The 16,573-nt window shown below is 46.6% G+C and overlaps 1 protein-coding gene across 1 annotated transcript in view; it reads right to left on the reverse strand.

The window, feature by feature from the left end:
- Positions 1–16,573, reverse strand: part of Prep (prolyl endopeptidase) — a 97,965-nt gene that overhangs the window by 24,798 nt on the left and 56,594 nt on the right. Inside the window, exons 9-10 of the mRNA XM_055616124.1 lie at positions 13,993–14,190; positions 9,097–9,200 (exon numbers count right to left, since the gene is read on the reverse strand). Coding sequence (XP_055472099.1) covers positions 9,097–9,200; positions 13,993–14,190 — 302 coding nt within the window. The remainder of the gene's footprint in view (positions 1–9,096; positions 9,201–13,992; positions 14,191–16,573) is intronic.

The following is a 16,573-nucleotide window of genomic DNA, read 5'->3' on the forward strand; positions in this document are numbered from 1 at the left end:
AGACAAGTTGAGGGTCCATGTTCACACGGCATGCATGCATAAAATGATTTTTCCACTTGTATCCTAAATGATTTTCCTTTAAAGGTACAACCTCAGAATCATCTACTACTTGAACTAAGATCAAAATCATATCCTGTTTTAAAACATGCTTCCAAGCACACTCATACATACTCCAACACACAAACTTATAGATGTATCCAGCTGAGGTGGGGAGGACTTGGTGTCATTTCTGACTTAACTGAGCAGGCTCTAGTAGAGAGATGATCTCCTGCTTTTCAGAATCAACTTGGGCATACTTACCAGTGCAGCCCGAGTAGATGATGTACGAGTCTTTCTTTCGAAACATTAACCAAGGCAAAAAAGAAACTGTCTCTAGGGTCTTAATAAAGCCCCAGTGTTTGACATCAACAACATGATGATCTAAAAGAACCATGCCAAGGCATCCAAGATTTGATTGTGAGAGGCTGATTAGAGGAGGTGGCCCCGTGTCTCAGAAGAACTCACCCTGAGGCGCTCCTCCAAAGAAATGAGACAATGCAGAGCCCACGGGCACAGAGACTGGTACATGTGCACCATCCACATTGTATTGCCAATGACAGCTGGTGCCCTCTGCCTGTCTTTTGCTCAGGAATGTCCTCCCAAGGGCGGGAATAATGAGAGAACTTTTATAGTGGAATGAAGTCACATGGCTTGTGCTAAAAGTGAGCATGAACCACGGCAGGAAGATGACACGTGGTTATGGTGAGGGGAAGACAGGCGCTGAGCATACAGCTCATACTCCATTGTTCATAAATATCAAAAGCTGAGGCTCTAAGAACAAATGCAAACCCATGGAAGACACGGACTGCCCAGCAAAGGCTCTCACACGGCCTTCCACGGATACAGCTGGGACAGGACATCTGTGCTGCCGTGTACATTCTGCTCACCACCAGGCATGAGCTGGAATGAGCAAGTCCGCTTCTCTAAGCACAGAGTACATGATATAATCAAAGCATTACGAGTCTGGAGATGGAAACTTTTCATCCCTCATCACAGCCCAATGTCAGTTATGCTCATCATGGTTCTTCCTCCAGGGAGGTAATGGAATATCCCCAACACTGGGGATATTTATACTCACCCTGCCATCCACCCATCCATGTAACTTCAGGCAAGGCAGAGAGGAAGGAGAGAGAGGGGAGAAACTACACAGTAGGTTAGGAACCCACATTAGGTTCCTATCATCTCTTCTCTCATCTTACCCTAAAAGACAGAGTACAGTAGGAGGCCAAATGCAGTTGCACAGATGGCCACCACAGTGTCCTCCTGGGAATCCTGACAGGAAAGCAGGCAGGGCCACCCCAGCTGTGCCAGACCAGCCTTCTCAATGAAGAGAAGACCCAAGGTTTTGTCAGTCAGATCCTGTTTCTAGATGGCCTGTGTTCCTGTGTTGTTCTTAATGCTTTGCCTGATGTCACTTATTAGAAGGCAGAGCTATGGGGACAGACACCAGAGTGGATACCTGCCTGCAAGGTGGAGGCAGAGAGGCTGCCTGTCTGCCTGCAGAAGCTGCTCCCCACACTCACTGTGACAGGAGCCAATGTCCCGGGTTAGTGTCCACAACCTGTGCCCATTATTTTTTTCTGCACCTCAACACGAGCAGAGAGAAAAATGACAAAAGTAACACACCATTTCCTTTCATTCTTGAACATATTTTAAACTGGTGCAAGCTTCCATGTGGTGATCAAGATTTAAAAACGTAAATAAAACTCTCCACAAGTGTGAGTGTGCTGTGTAAGCCACACATATACAAACAGCAAGCTAGTGAGGTCTCTGTTCACATGAGCAGCCAAACAAGAACATTGAGATCAGGATGTAGAACTCTCAGCTCCTTTTCCAGCACCGGGTCTGCCTGTATGCTGATGGTCCCCACCATAAAGATAATGGACCAAACCTCTGAAACTCACTAGGAATCAAGCTCCGAGCCTCGTGCATACCAGGCAACTGCTCTACTAAAGTGTAAAGCCTATGTTTTCATGGGCAATCAGCTTTTGGCATATTGGCTTTGTTATACCTGTAATACTAAAGCCTGTGCTTTGAGGTGGAAAATAATTGAGTAGACCAGGGAAGACACCCATGTGTTGAAGAGCAGAGGCCTCCATCCTCAGCCAACACCTATCTATGAGCTACGGGAACAAGTTGCCCTGGCAGCAGCCCCAGGAGCAGGGTCTAAGCCTGCGGATCACAGCAGCACTGGAGGACACCTCAAGGCAGCACTGAAGCCAGTGCTGCTGACTCCAGCCATCCCCAAGTGTGCCACCCTCAGAAGATAGAAAATGCTTGCTCATTTCTACAGGAGTCTCCACTCACAGGCAACCAAGGCTCTGAAGTATTAAGTGGAGAATTCCATACACACACACATACATATACACACACAGAAAAAGAAAGAAAATACCACAAAGTATCTGTCACTTAAAATGGTCTATGTCATAAATAATGTATTTACGAATGTAAATTTATAGGGTTCTGCACCCTGCACACACAGAGTATTTCTATTATTTAATAAGTTCCATAAGAATTTATGAAGTACTTATCAGATCCTGGGCACAGAAAGAGTTTTAGAGGCATAGAGGCAAGAGTGACAATTTAGGAGACTCCCATTGGTCCTTTTCCCCCCTCTGAATTATTGGAGAGGTGAAGAAACAAACACCAAAGGTGCACTTTGAGAGAACAGCTAACTTACAATGATGCCGATGAAGGATTTGCACAGGTCTGCAGCTTCGAGCCCTGATGTTGCCTTGGTTAAGGTGCTTACACAGCCTGGACTTTAATCTCCTCTCATGTGAGGAGCTGGCACCGTCAGACCAACTCTAAACACAGGTAACTAGAAAGCATCTATAGCTCTCCCTGTTGTAACAAAATATCAGAGGCAGTAAAATAAGAAGCTTGTTTCTCTTAGCCTCAGAGGCTAGAAGCCCAAGCCAGAGTAGCCTCCTTGCTTCAGCCTATGACAGACTCACCACAGTGACAAGAGCATGTGTGGGGACCCCTCAGGAGTGCTGCCTTAATCCCTTCCAAAGGCAGGCATCTTCCTCACTGTCTCAGGCCTTCACCAGGCACCACCTCCTCTCAGCACAGCCATTCAGAGACTAAGATCCTCCACACTGTGACTGTCAAACCACACCCTGACAAAAAAGCCATAGCTCTGTCCTCAGGGCCAGACTCCACAAGGAAACACACATACTATGCAGGGAAAGCCAAAGGGGCAGCTGTGAAACTAGAGGCTCAGCCTCAGCCTGCAGGCTCATGTGCCATAGGCCCCCTCCGTGCCATAGGCCCCCTCCATACCATAGGCCCCCATCCAAGGAGGAACCATGTCCACACCCTTCACAGGCTAGAGGGAAAGTGGGAGTTGGTTATCTTAGGCAAGAATCAGGTTCTGGCACAAAGTCAGATGCCCAAAGAACCCTCTGGGCACTGGCTTCCCTTGCTTCATCACTGACCCAGACAATCCTTCAGAACTCATCTCTAACCTCAGAAACTCCCATGGGGAGATAACTCACTTGAAAGTACCTGCTATGTAAGCATGAGGATCTCAGTTTCCATTTCCAACATCCCCCTAAAAGCCAGACGCTGTCCTGTATCTAATTCCAGCACTGAGGTGGGATTGGGGCAGCAGTCAGCAGATCCACGAGACACTGGTGGGCTAGCCTAGCTGAATCGATGAGCTCCAGGTTCATGGGAAAACCCTGCCTCAAGGCTAACGTGGAATGTGACTGCGCCCTGGTGTCTGGCCTCCATACATATATACATTCGCATGTCACTCGTATGCACACGCCCAACACAAACACGAACATATACATATGCACACAGAGTGCTTTTGACTTTGTAGTGTGTGATCACTGATGTCAATGATCCTACTTTTAAAACCAGATACAACCTTAAGGAAAAAAACAAAGCAAAATAAAACAAACAAACAAACAAACAACAACAACAACAAAAACCAAAAAACACTCCAAGGAGACCAGGAAGCAAGGAGGCACCGCTATTCTAATACCTAACAAAATACCAAAACTAATCAGAAGAGATAAAGGAAATTCATCCTGATCAAGAAGACAATTAACCAAGAAGACATTGCAATCCTAAACAGAAGGGTCCCAAACTCTGGAATGCCCACTTCCATACAAAAAACATGCTGCTGAGATTAAAGACACAACCCAAGTCTAACTCAGTACCAGCAGGTGATGCTAACACCCCACTAAACAGGTCATCTGGACAAAAACAGAGAAACGTCAGAGTTAATTATCGTCATATATCAAATACACCTAATAGCTATCTACGGAATATTCCACCAAAACACCAAAGAATCCACATTCTACTTGGCAGGACACTGGAAGTTCCTCTGGGACACATACACACACACACACACACACACACACACACACACACACACACACCCTTAAATTTAGAAAAAACTTTAGCAGCTCTGTGAATCCTACCTGACTACAATATAATAAAACTTAAAACAACAGCCCAAAAATATTTCTAGGAAGTACACAAACCCAGTACTTAATAAGCAATTCATTACTGAATGATGAATGGGTCAAAGAAACCAAGAAAATTTCAATTTTCTGTGAGTCTTTTCCCCCAACTCTAAAGGAAAGATTTATGTACCTGGCCGCCAGGAGGCATGCAGTCCTTTTTTTTCAGGGCTTACATCAAATACCTAGCTGACTCCTACTTTTGTCTTTTGTGGAAAGCTGCTGTTAGGTGTCTTCCCATATCTCCGCCTAGGATTTAAACTACATCTCAAACCTCCTTGCAAGTAGGCCTTACTCTTCACCCATAACATGCTAACAGATGTAACATGTGCCTTGTTCCCGTACACAGCCCTAGCTGGGATGGGCTAAAGAATGGCTATAATGTGGCCAAATGCCCAGCAGCCACGAGACCATGAAGTCATGCTGGCTGTCCAACAGAAGAGGTGGGAATCCTTGACAAGACTAGGCCCCCTGTATGCTCTCCTGTGGCCTTCAAGCCGTGATCATTTTGATTTACTTTTCCCAGTGCTTCGTTTAGACTGAAAAACAGTTTGGGATATTTTTGTTGTTTGTTGTGTTGATGCTGTTGAGAAAGGATGAAGGCTAGCCTCAAACAGCACTCCTGTCTAAGTGCTGACACCACGTTCAGACTTAGCTCGCTTTTAAAACATAATTATCAAACTGGCTAGGAGGAAATTCCAGTGGCGGGCATTATATGCCACAGAAGGTTCTCTACTGCTACGGAATAAACACGGTTATCCAAGAGCGCTGGCTAAATGCTGAAGGCTACCTTGGTATTTACACACTGAGGGCTCTATGTTCCCAGTGTGATAAGAAGTGATGTGTCTTAGGCATGAAAGGGAAAGTGAGTGCCACCGCAGAAAGGACAGTGCACAGGACGGTGCAGGCAGTAACAGCAAGGCCGGATGCTTAGGATCCTCACCACGCAAGGCTGCACCAGCTCATTGAATATGGATACTTGGCTTCTTCTAATTTATTTTGTCTTTTATAAAGTGTGAAAATGTTGAGGAAAGAGAATAGTTAGGGTATATTCAGCTACTGGTCCATTTTCAGGTCTATGATTTTTTTCTTTTCTTTCATTTTAGTCTGAGGGGAAAAAAAACCAATCTCTCAGCTGGCTGAACCACAATGAGAGTCTGAGAAGCCAGAAAGTGCATTCTGGTGACGCTCCATTTCTTTGTTATGCCCGCTCAACCACAGCACACAATTCCATCCGCTGATGACATGGCCCAGAGGCGCCGTCACCACGCAGAATACCGAGGACTCGAGGCTTAGCTTCTTGAATTGACTGTGAAATTAAGGAATCTCACAGCAGTGAAAAAGCAGAAGCATGCTTGGAATGGCAGGAGGCAGTAAGAAGGTCGGGGATTATAAAAACACTCACACCTCATGCCTGCCCCTCCCCAGTCTCCAGCCACGAGAGGGCTTCTCCTAGCCCCTAGCCGGGAACATCTCCAATCACAATACATCTTTCCCTGATGTGGCCCTGGGGTCCTCAGGTCATCTCAGATCTTTGTGTTTCAATGCCTGGGCCTGACTACCTTTTCCAGGGAACAGCACCCAACATACGAAACCTCTGCATTTAAACAGTCACTGGCAGTGTTATAAATCTGTGGCTACTGATAGACTAAACTTCTCTATTCTTTCATTTTGTTAAAAAGGAAGAGAGGCATTGCTAGTTTCCTCAGCCAAGTTCCCAAATCTGTCTCGTAAGATAACACTGCTAATATACCTTAGCTTCTTTTGAAAACACTTACGCAGATAGGTTCTAATTAAACCTGATGTGGTTGTTTCACAGTAATAAAGAAAAGAAAATAATAACCAGCTAAGGATTTAATAAATCCACCTAAAACAAATTCTTATGATGACGGTGAATTTTCTTGGATCTGACTTTCAGAGACTTGCTCCTCCTGTTGCTTTGAACAGTAACAGCAACTCAGACAGTAACAAAAAGCGTTTCTGATGCAGTCTGCTGCCAGGATGGATTAAAAAGTACACAGACACTGGCTTTGTTGAGCGGCTGCTGGAAAACTTGACACCAAGCCCTTCACCTTCCCAGGCAAAACGCACAGGTCTAGTGAAATACAGACTCCTTAACAAACATCCCCTACCTTGGGCAGCAGGGAGCTTTACCATGTGCTAACTTGCTCTTCCCCTCCCCCTCTCCTTCGTTTAGTCCTTTTGTCCGCTATGCCTCCAGGAAGAAGGCACCTCTAGGATGTAGGGGTCACGAACACTATTAGTGGCTGCTGACCCTGCAGGCTAATCCATGCTTCTACATGGTAACATACAGAGAAGCAGCCGGGGAAGCCTGTTCCAATCACACATGGAAGACATACACTTCAGTCATGCAAGACTGAACCGAACATAGAACGAGTTGTTCCAAAACTACTTACTTCTCATTTTATAACACACTGTGAGGATGCTTTCCATTCACGCACAAAGCGCTCGCTCTGACAATGGGAAGTGACTGTCAGGAACAGGGCAGAAAGCCCCGTCAAACCCTGAGCACACCTGCGTCCACTGTGCTGCGCGAGTGTAAACCCAGACTCTTGCCAATAGGCCGGAGACAGCAGAGCTCCACGGTGTGATGACGCAACGAGTAAGATGCCTGTGACAGGCACGGGAACACAAAGAGCAGCACGCTGCCCTCTGCGAGCCAGTGTGCTAGCCGAGGCTCTCCTTAAACGTTTACCACAGGGGATAGTGCGTGGCTCGGGGGTGTGAGGTACTTGGCCAGCATTCCCGAGGCTCTGCGTTCGACACGGCAAGGCCAAAAGTGGAAAGAGAATTTGTTGTGTTCACCACAAATCTTCTCCCAAATGAAAAGTTCTAGGTGCTTGAGATGCTCAATGTCAGAGCAGCTCTGAGACATGCAACGCCAGGGACAGAGGGACTCTCTGAGTTTTGAAGCGACACAGGAACCTAGTGCGACCAGGCACACTGCCACCTGGAAACTTCAGCTGCTCTGTTCCCAGCTCAGAGATTTTACTCCACACAAGCACTTGCCGAGCTCCAAAGCTTTATCCTCCCATTTGGGGCTGAGAAGAGTACACACCCCATCCTCAGGAGGGATGCCCAGGAAGGGCTAGAAGAAGGCCCTAAGAAAGTCAAATGCAACAGCTGACAGGGATACATCATCTACAGAGCCACGTTATACACACAGGACAGCAACCCCATACAGAAACCCTCCCAGATGCTCAACTGGCAAATCAAGTTTTGGCTGTCCTGAAGGGAGATTCCGTAGAGCAGGCTGGCTTCTAACTCACAGAAATGAACCCAATTTTGCCTCCCAAGTGCTGGGATTAAAGGTGTGAGCCACAACCACCTGGCTAGTCTTTTCAATGTTCTGGTTCCTTATCTGTATAGCCTGTGTGATTCAGCTTTCCAGGTGGGAGTGCCCGCATTTTTTTGTGTGTGCTTCTTTTAAAAGTTTATTATTAAAAAAAAAAAAAAAAAAAAACTTATTAAAACAATTTTTACTGAATTTTACCATACAATTTTGATTTGTTTTCCCTTCTTGCACCGCTTCTTCCCAGATCTTCCCCACCTCCCTAACTGCTCAATTTTATGTTCTTTTTTCTCTTTCTTTCAAACAAAAGAAAAACAAAAAATAACTAAAAAAAAAAAAAAAAGAAAAGAAAAACCTCCACACACACACACACACACACACACACACAAAGAAATCAAAATAAACAAGTGAAGGACAAGCATGACAAACAAAAATTCCCAAACAAAACAAAATGAGGTGAAATGTCTACATTGAGCTGGCCAAGTACTCCTGGACACGAGGCTTACCCGGGGGTGTGCCAGGGAAGATTCCACTGGCAAAAACTGCTTTTCCCTTTGCCAGTGGGCACCACTTACAGACAGCTTCTTGGCTAGGGTTGCGACCCCATGTCTACTTTCTCTCCTCAGCGCTAGGGCTCTGCGTGTTGTGAGGGCCTTGTGCATGCTGCCATGGTCTCTGTGAGTTCATATGTGTATCCATCCTGTCCTGTCTGGCCTGGCATTCAATGGGCAATCTCTCACTGTAAAGGAACAGCCACTCTCCACCATTGGCAATCAAACAGCAATTCATTTTCTGGAAGCCTCAAAACCCTCAGAGAGCTACACCAGCCAAAAGGGGAGTACTAGCCTGAAAAGACGGATGAGGGACTGACCGTGTGTTGTCTTAACAAGTTTTTAGCTCATCCGTTCATTCAGATGTGCTCCAGGCAGAAACACACACACAAACAGAGCAAATCTCTTGAAGACCTGAGCTTGGCAGTCTCCTCTACTTCAAGTATGCAGACAGACACAGGCAAATGCTGCTGGTTTCCTGTCAAGAGCAGCAGCCATGGCAGCAGAACCCAAAGGCTAGGAGGGCAGCAACCACAGGGACTACTGCCGAGCTCAATGCCTGGCTCAATGCCTAGAAACAGCAGAGGTGCCAAAAATATCTGTCCTCCGTATTACCGTGGGTTAGCTCTGTGGCTTTTGACAAGGTGGAATGTGAACCGCAGCCGGAATGACAGATTTCCCAACTCTCCTGCTAAAGAGATCGGTTTCTCCATACCTGGATTGTCTGGTAATCAGAAGCGTCGATGCCCTTCACTGTCACCTCCCGGAAAACCCTGGGTTCCAGTTCCTCTTTGGTAAGATCACAGTGGTAAATGACACCTAGAAGGGAAGAAAGTCTCTGGTCAACCTCCCGGTCTCATGAAACATGAAGACCACAAGGATGCTAGGTCCTAGCTGGGGCTAGCAGCCTCGCCTAGCCCATTACCACTCAGGTGGCTGTGCCCAGCATGATGAGGACAGTGAGACACGAGCAGTCCCTGGAGGAGTGGTGGCAGCGTCGTCGGGACCACCACCTACTGTCTCCCCTCCTACAACACGGTGATGTTAGTATTTACTATCAACTTGATTGCATTTGCAGTAACCCAAGAGCCAAGCCCTGGGTGTTTGTGGCGCATGTTTCTGGAGAGGGAGAAAGGCCCGCCCCACAGACTGTGGTCATGGACTGAATACAAGTGAAAAAGGAGGAAGGCAGCTGAGCAGCAGCATTCGGTTCTCTCGGCTCCCTGGTCTGCTCTAGTGAGAGCCAGGAGCTAACTACCAGGCCTTCCCCTCTGTCTGGCTACTGTTAGAGTGCTGTGCTAAAACACCATGACCAAGGCAAAGCATGTAATCTGCCTTATGGTTTCAGGGGGCTAGAGTCCATGATGGCGGAGTGATGGAACAACCCAGAGCTCATATTTTGATCTACAACCACTAGACAGAGGGAGACTGGGAATCGATCCCATGAGTCCTTTGAAGCCCCAAAGCCAGCCCCTTGTGACCCATATCCTCCAATAAGGCCACAACTCCCAACCCTTCCCAAATGGTTCCACCAATGGGACCAAGTATTCAAATAAATGAGCCTCTGGGAGCCATTCTCACTCAACTCACCACACACACAACGATGGATCACACACACATTAAGCTGTGAGCCAAAATAAACCTTTCCTCCCTTCCTTCCCCTTTGTTAAGTATTTTGTCATAGTGGCCTGAAAGCTAACTAAGTTTTTTCCACGCCAGGTCATATGGGCATGGAAGGCCCGCACTCCCTGACAATGAAAAATGGAGAGCTCATTTGGAGTCGTTTACCTGAGAGGACACTGACAGGAAATTCCCAAGATCTAGGGCCAGTCAGGGGTCTCCTGAGCAGTCCCTTTGGAGTTTCTGACACACATCCAGCCATGGATGCTCATGTAAGTAGCATTCAGGAACCCAAGGTAATCCGTCACAAGACATTTCAGAGTCAGACCTTCCACTCTGTCCCAGCAATTGTGCACAATGCAACATGACTAATATATACCAAGAATTCTAGCTTATTTAACCACTCATGAAAATTCTACCTCCTGGACTTCATGCTATCGTCTTAATATTTGAAGAATTAAGTCAAAGAAACGAGGCAGTACAATGCTGTGGTTGAGAGAACGAGCCTTTAAGGCTGGTGTGGAAATGGCACCTCATCTACTTTAAACATACATTATCACGTGTAAGAAAAAGTGATCCTGGGACCTCAGTATTTGCTGGAAAACCAGGAGCCAAATAGGGCTCCCATAGGACACAGCGCAACAGACTGATCATGGGTTAAAATGGCAGCTCTCTGTCCTCCCAATGCCCACTGTGTAGGTATTTTCCTAGTAGCTGAGAAACAATATTCCGTATGTATCTATATAACCACATAACAAGGTAATGAGGGGCTTTCTTTGTTTGCTTGTTTTGTTTTTTAAAAGTCACTACAGGGTACCCACCACAAACACACAGAAAGAGTGTGACTCCCTGGGGAAAAAAGATGATCCAACGCTCCTTTCTGAAGAAAAATGGTGAGCAGTAGATCTGGGGCTCGGGGGTAGAGGATGGGGAATGGAGTTAGGGGAGGCTTTGGTCTAAATGTATTGTATGAGAGAACAAATAAGAAAACAGTAAGATGTAATAAAGAGCAAGCGTGTCCCATGTGATCATCTGGTTCAACATGACGTCAATGCAAATAATGAAGGACTTAGGAGCTAGAATTAAGAGCTCAGTGAACTCAGACAAGCCACTAATAAACTGGAATTAAATTCCCCAATAAGAAGATGAAGAAGAGGAGACATTCCACATTTCCGTTTATACAGGAAGGCTGAGATGCGATTCTAACAGCAGAATAAAAGAGAGACAGAACAGAAGCTGGTTTCCCTCCATTCTGTATAAGGGGCACACAAATGGTTCCATAAAGCAGGCAGGGGTAAGCTTGATGTTTTCAATAATAAATGTATTTTATCAATATTTTCTAAGTATAGTATAGCCCAGGTTAGTCCACTGTACATTCTTAATAGTGTAATATGAACTACTGTAACCTATGGATACATAATGTCCCAAGTGATCAGGGGCCATGTAGAGAAAGACCAGGAAAGTGGGCTTGAAGAAAACTTTCTGAATCACAAACAGCAGAAGGCTCTCTAGGAAATGAATTAAAGATTTAAAGTAGAACTTGGTTACGGAAGTCCCTTAAGGTCAAAAGGAGTGTCTGTCCTTAAGATGTTCCTTGATGAACAAAGCAGGATGGAGGCAGAGACCAGCTGGTGTGCACTAAGAAACGAGAAGAGGGCCTTAGAGAAGAGAGCATTCTGGGAAAAGCTGGGAAAGACACACGGAGAGAAGGCAATGGCGTTCTGTAGCTCAGGTATGTTACCTTGTCTGCTCTACTCGAGAGCAGGATTTAAGGCTATTAGAAAGGAAAACAAAGCACCAAAACCAACCATGTGTGAAGCGCTTTCTCCTCTCTGCCTCCCAGAGTCAGGCCTGGAAGCTGCTGTCTTGGCTTGTTACACAGCTCAAGTCTGGCTGAAGCTAACCTCGGCAAGCCCTAAGCTTCCACGAGCACAAAGCTAAGCAGTTCAAAGACTAAGTGGTTTGTGTCACAGGGAATCATTGCATCCTATTCTAGACTGCCCTGGCTTCCTGCCTCTGCTACTGACCTGTAGGCTGACACAGGACATCTTTTGAGCGATGTGACTGTGTCTGAATGTGTATATACACAGGAAGCTCTTGCTTTCTTGAGAACTTAATTATTCGGTGGCTGCTTTGCACTTGGCTTTAGAAGGCCTGAGTCTGGGAACTCCACTCTCTGGCTTTAGGTATCCAATTGCATTAAGAGAGAAGGGAAAGATGGAGGAGAATGAATGAGAGGAGACAGGAACACAAACAAAGCATTACAGTAACAAGTTAAAGCTTCCTCAGAAGCACCTGGTGGCATACGACTAGGAACAGTTTTCTCCCGACCTCCAAAGCCCAGATAAAGATGAGCCCATTCCTGAAATAAATGGACATATGGAGCTACTGGGGGAGATTATGAGCCTCTGGGGACCCTGGCTTTTATTAAGAGCTGATGCGTCACCCTACTCTGTGTCCTTCATGCATTTAAACTATTGAAGATATGAGATGTTTAAAATAAAATGCCTAGAACCTGTGAAAGCTTAAGCATGCAACGTGGACCCCAGGACATTAAGGACTAGGTCGCCTCCCTCTATTCACTGGCTGTCGCTGAGCTCCAGGCTCTGAGAAAAGGTGGGGAAGGGGCAGGGCACCTGATGTCCCCTTGCTGCTGGCTCCTGACTCCTGGCTCTGGGCTGGCTTCCTCTCTCGTGGACTCTTTTCCTAGTTCTCTCAATCCCTTGAAAGACACTTGGCGAAGTAAGGCCTTAAGCACCCCAGACCTACCAACAACATCACTCTCTCAGTTCCAACAGCTCTGTCAGCAGGCTGTCATGACAGTAAGATTCCTTACGGACTTTGGGGCTCAAATAAAACTGCATCTGGATGAGGCATCACTGCAATATGGTCAAATGCCAAGAGGAAGATGCTCACTTCATCACCTGCCAAACTCTCCCCAAAAACTGCTTCATCTACCAGCAAATAATGGCAGCAAATTTGGAGGGACAGAAGTGTTCCAGAGGAGACTGGCAAATGAACAAGGCAAGCATGGGAGCTTTTCTAGGCAGACACTTTGAAGAACAGCTCTTCCTGGTCGGCTACAACTGAGCAGACTCCTGGGTAAAGCACAGCATAATGTTTGGCGACAAAGCTACCCAACGGACGGGAGACAACAAAGATGAACATAACCAGCTTTGCAGAAAGTATAAAATGGAATTATTGTACTTTTGGAAAAAAAATTAATTCATTCATATCAGGAAATACAAAATATCATCTTAGAAGTATTTTCCTTCCATGATAGATCCAGGATAACACACACATTTTTTCCCCCCATGAGAGTTAAGTCTGCAGTTTTAGAATCAAAGTTTATTCTAAAAGGAATTCTTTACTGTGGGTGAACAGCTGTTCATGGGATTTGTTGTTGTTACCTGTACTGAGAATCTTTGTACAGATCAAGGCCTAGACCAAGAGTTACTGTGGAGGTTGGAATGAAAATGGCTGCCATAGGTTCATAGGAAGTAACACTGTCAGGGGTTCTGGCCTTGTTACAGTAAGTGTGTCGTTGCTGGAGGAAGTGCATCGCCAGGAGGTTTTTGAGGTCTCAAAAGCTCAACCCAGTTTGCTTGCTGTGGATGGCCGGTCCGGATACAGAACTCTCAGCCCCCTCTCTAACACAAGGCCTGACTGCACACCGCCATGTTTCCCATGGTGAAGATAATGGACTAAATCTCTAAACTCTAAGCCAGCCCCAATTAAACGTTTTTCTCTATAAGAGTTGCCATGGTCCTGGTGTCTCTTCACAGCAGTCAAGACCTAACTGAGACAGTTACATTTGTTGGCATTGAGAACAAGGGCTGTTCCCGCACCCAGCAGAGGAGTTAGTGAGAAGAGTTTTTATTTTCCTTTGTTCTGATTCTATAGTGCAGCCTGTGGAGGGCACAGACATAGCATCGCACTGCCATTTCCCAGAAGAAGCTCCACATCACCACCACGGTGGAGGGCCTCTCACCTGGAGACAGGAAGGATGTGAACTGGTAGAAGATCTCAGAATCCTTCTTGCGCCCACTGTACCCCACCACGCTGCCCACATCCAGCGGGAAGGTCTTGAGGAGAGCACCAGTAGTCAGGTCATGAAGCTGCAGGATGTTCTTCACGTCGTGGAGGTAGCACAAGACCAGGAAGTTGGACCTGACACAAGCCACCCACTCTGAAACGACAAGGAGAGAGAAATCAGAGAACGTGCCACTCACTTAGCTGGACAACGCGCTAAAGCCCTACCGTACATGCTGTCACGACACTTTCAAAGTCGTTTAACGATCCGTTTTAATCCCACACCTAGACTCCAGCGGCATTCTTTAATAACTGACGGCAGCTGCTATGTTCAGGAAATAAAGCAGGCTCCACCTGGCTGATGCGCAAGCAAGAGAGCACAACCTCCTGACACTCACTGAAACACAACACCACCCAGAAAGTTCAGCCTTGACAACTTCAGGTTACTAAAGAACCCATTTCATAGTGTTTTAGGTCTCATTCATGGCTACCCTTTTCTGGACTGGACCCTAGATGTATGAACTGCAAATATCCCTGCTGCTCTAGCTTGCACAGTGCGTTCTGAAAGGCCCACGTGTTGAAGGCTTGGCCCTCAGCCCATGGGGCCGGTGGGACGGAGTCAGTTAGAAGACACTGTGTCCTGGAAGATGTGAGGCCCCTAGCCCTCTCCCTTCCTCTTGCTTTACTTCTGACTGTCCTGTGGTAGGTAAGGATTCCCACTAGGTCTCACCACTGGCTCAGAAGCAACAGAGCAAATCAGCCAAGGATTTGACCCTCTAAAACTATTCATCAGAATAAACCTTTCCTTTTTACAGTTGATTAGCTCAGGTATTTTGTCAAAGTAATAGGAAGTAATGAAGATGGCTACATACACATTTGATATTTGATATCATGCTATAGGGGATATAGAGAGGAAAGACAAAACCCAATCTTAATCCATGCAAACAAGAGGACTTATTTCACCAAAATGTATTAAGTCCTTGCTGTATCATCAGATACCCTGCAAGGTCCGGGAGAGACCAGTAGGGGAGGGAGATCATACGGCACACACCTGTGAGCACACAATGGACAAATGTGGACATACATGCTGTTGGTTGAAGGCCCCAAACAGGTGAGAGTCCTTAAGCCAGGAATGAGTTTTGTCTGGAGGGTAGGGGAGGGTGAGGGAATGGGGTGAAGACGTTGGGAGGATTTCCAGGGGACAAGGTGTTAGAAAGGGCAGTGACTCAGGAATGAAGGCCCGAGTGAAGATGGAGGAAAGGAGCCTGCAGTGTAAGCCCGAATGAGTGAGGACCAAGAGGTGGAAAGCAATCCTGTCAAGACAAGGAGATGCATTTTGAAGACTCAGAAAAAAGCCATTTCGTTTTGGGAGATGGTGACGCTGGTGGTGGTCTGTCTTGGGGCATTTGGTGAGTTGGGGAGGAGGGGAGCATAGGGCTCAGTTACCCACTACTGAGCAGGCAGTTGAGTGGAAGGTCAGTGTAAGTCGGGACACCAGTATGGGACCAGTAAATACAAAACAGGGGGAGTCTGTAGAAGAAGGAAATAAAGAGTGAACATCACTGTAATACACTGGGAAGAGCCCTGGGCATAAAGCCCAGAATCCAAGCGAAGACACATCTCAAGAAGAACTGCCAGGACTTGCTGTAGCATGGCGTCCTGATTTGGTTTCAGTGGCTGTGATAAACACTATGACCAAAACCACCTTAGGAAGGCGAGGTTTTCCTTGGCTTGCAGGTTATAGTCTGTCACTACAGGAAACCAGGGGCGGACGGATCTGTCTACAGAGCCCTCACCCACCTGTCTAGAGATGGCACCATCCATGGTGGGCTGGACTTCCCTCTATCAGTCAGCAATCAAGAACATGTCCTGTCGACATGCCCTCATGCCAGTGGGGACAATTCCTCAATTTTTATTTTATTTATTTAATTTGTACAAGTCCTCAATTTCGGCTCTCTCTTTCCAACAGTGTCAAAATGACAACCAAAGCTACAAGGATGTGCAGGGTGAGGTAAGAAGATGTGGGATCCTCTCATGGCCCAGGTAGAAAGCTCACAATGCTCAGTGGCAGAGGTACAAGAAGAGAGCATAAGGAAGGGAAGAAATAGAACAGCAGACAGCGACGCCAGCCTGAAGCGGGGACAGACCACCCACAGGGAGGGGTGAAATGGCAGCACAGCAAGCCACAAGCCAGATGTACCCAAAGGACAGGCTTTCCTTGGATCTCCTGAGGGGTTCTTGACATCGCTTACTAAATAACCCCAGAAACTGGAAACTCACACGCAAAATGTGAAAATCCCTGAGAATTTCAGGGCACTGGCCCCAGGGAGGATCCCCAGGGCATCAATCCTGTGTAGCTCTGATCACCACACATACAAGGAGACCAAGAATTTGTACATCCACAAGTAAACCTGTTCAGGATTGGTTCAGCCCAGCGGTACGGCTCGTGTGTGCTCATGAGAGAAGCATGGGGCAGGGGAGTGTGGAGCAGACGGCAGCTGTCGGAGAATCACCCAAACTATAAGAGAGACAGAGCGAAT

Source organism: Psammomys obesus, unplaced genomic scaffold, assembly GCF_907164565.1.
Source record: "Psammomys obesus unplaced genomic scaffold, mPsaObe1.curated_primary_1811, whole genome shotgun sequence".
NCBI classification, from domain to species: Eukaryota; Metazoa; Chordata; class Mammalia; order Rodentia; family Muridae; genus Psammomys; species Psammomys obesus.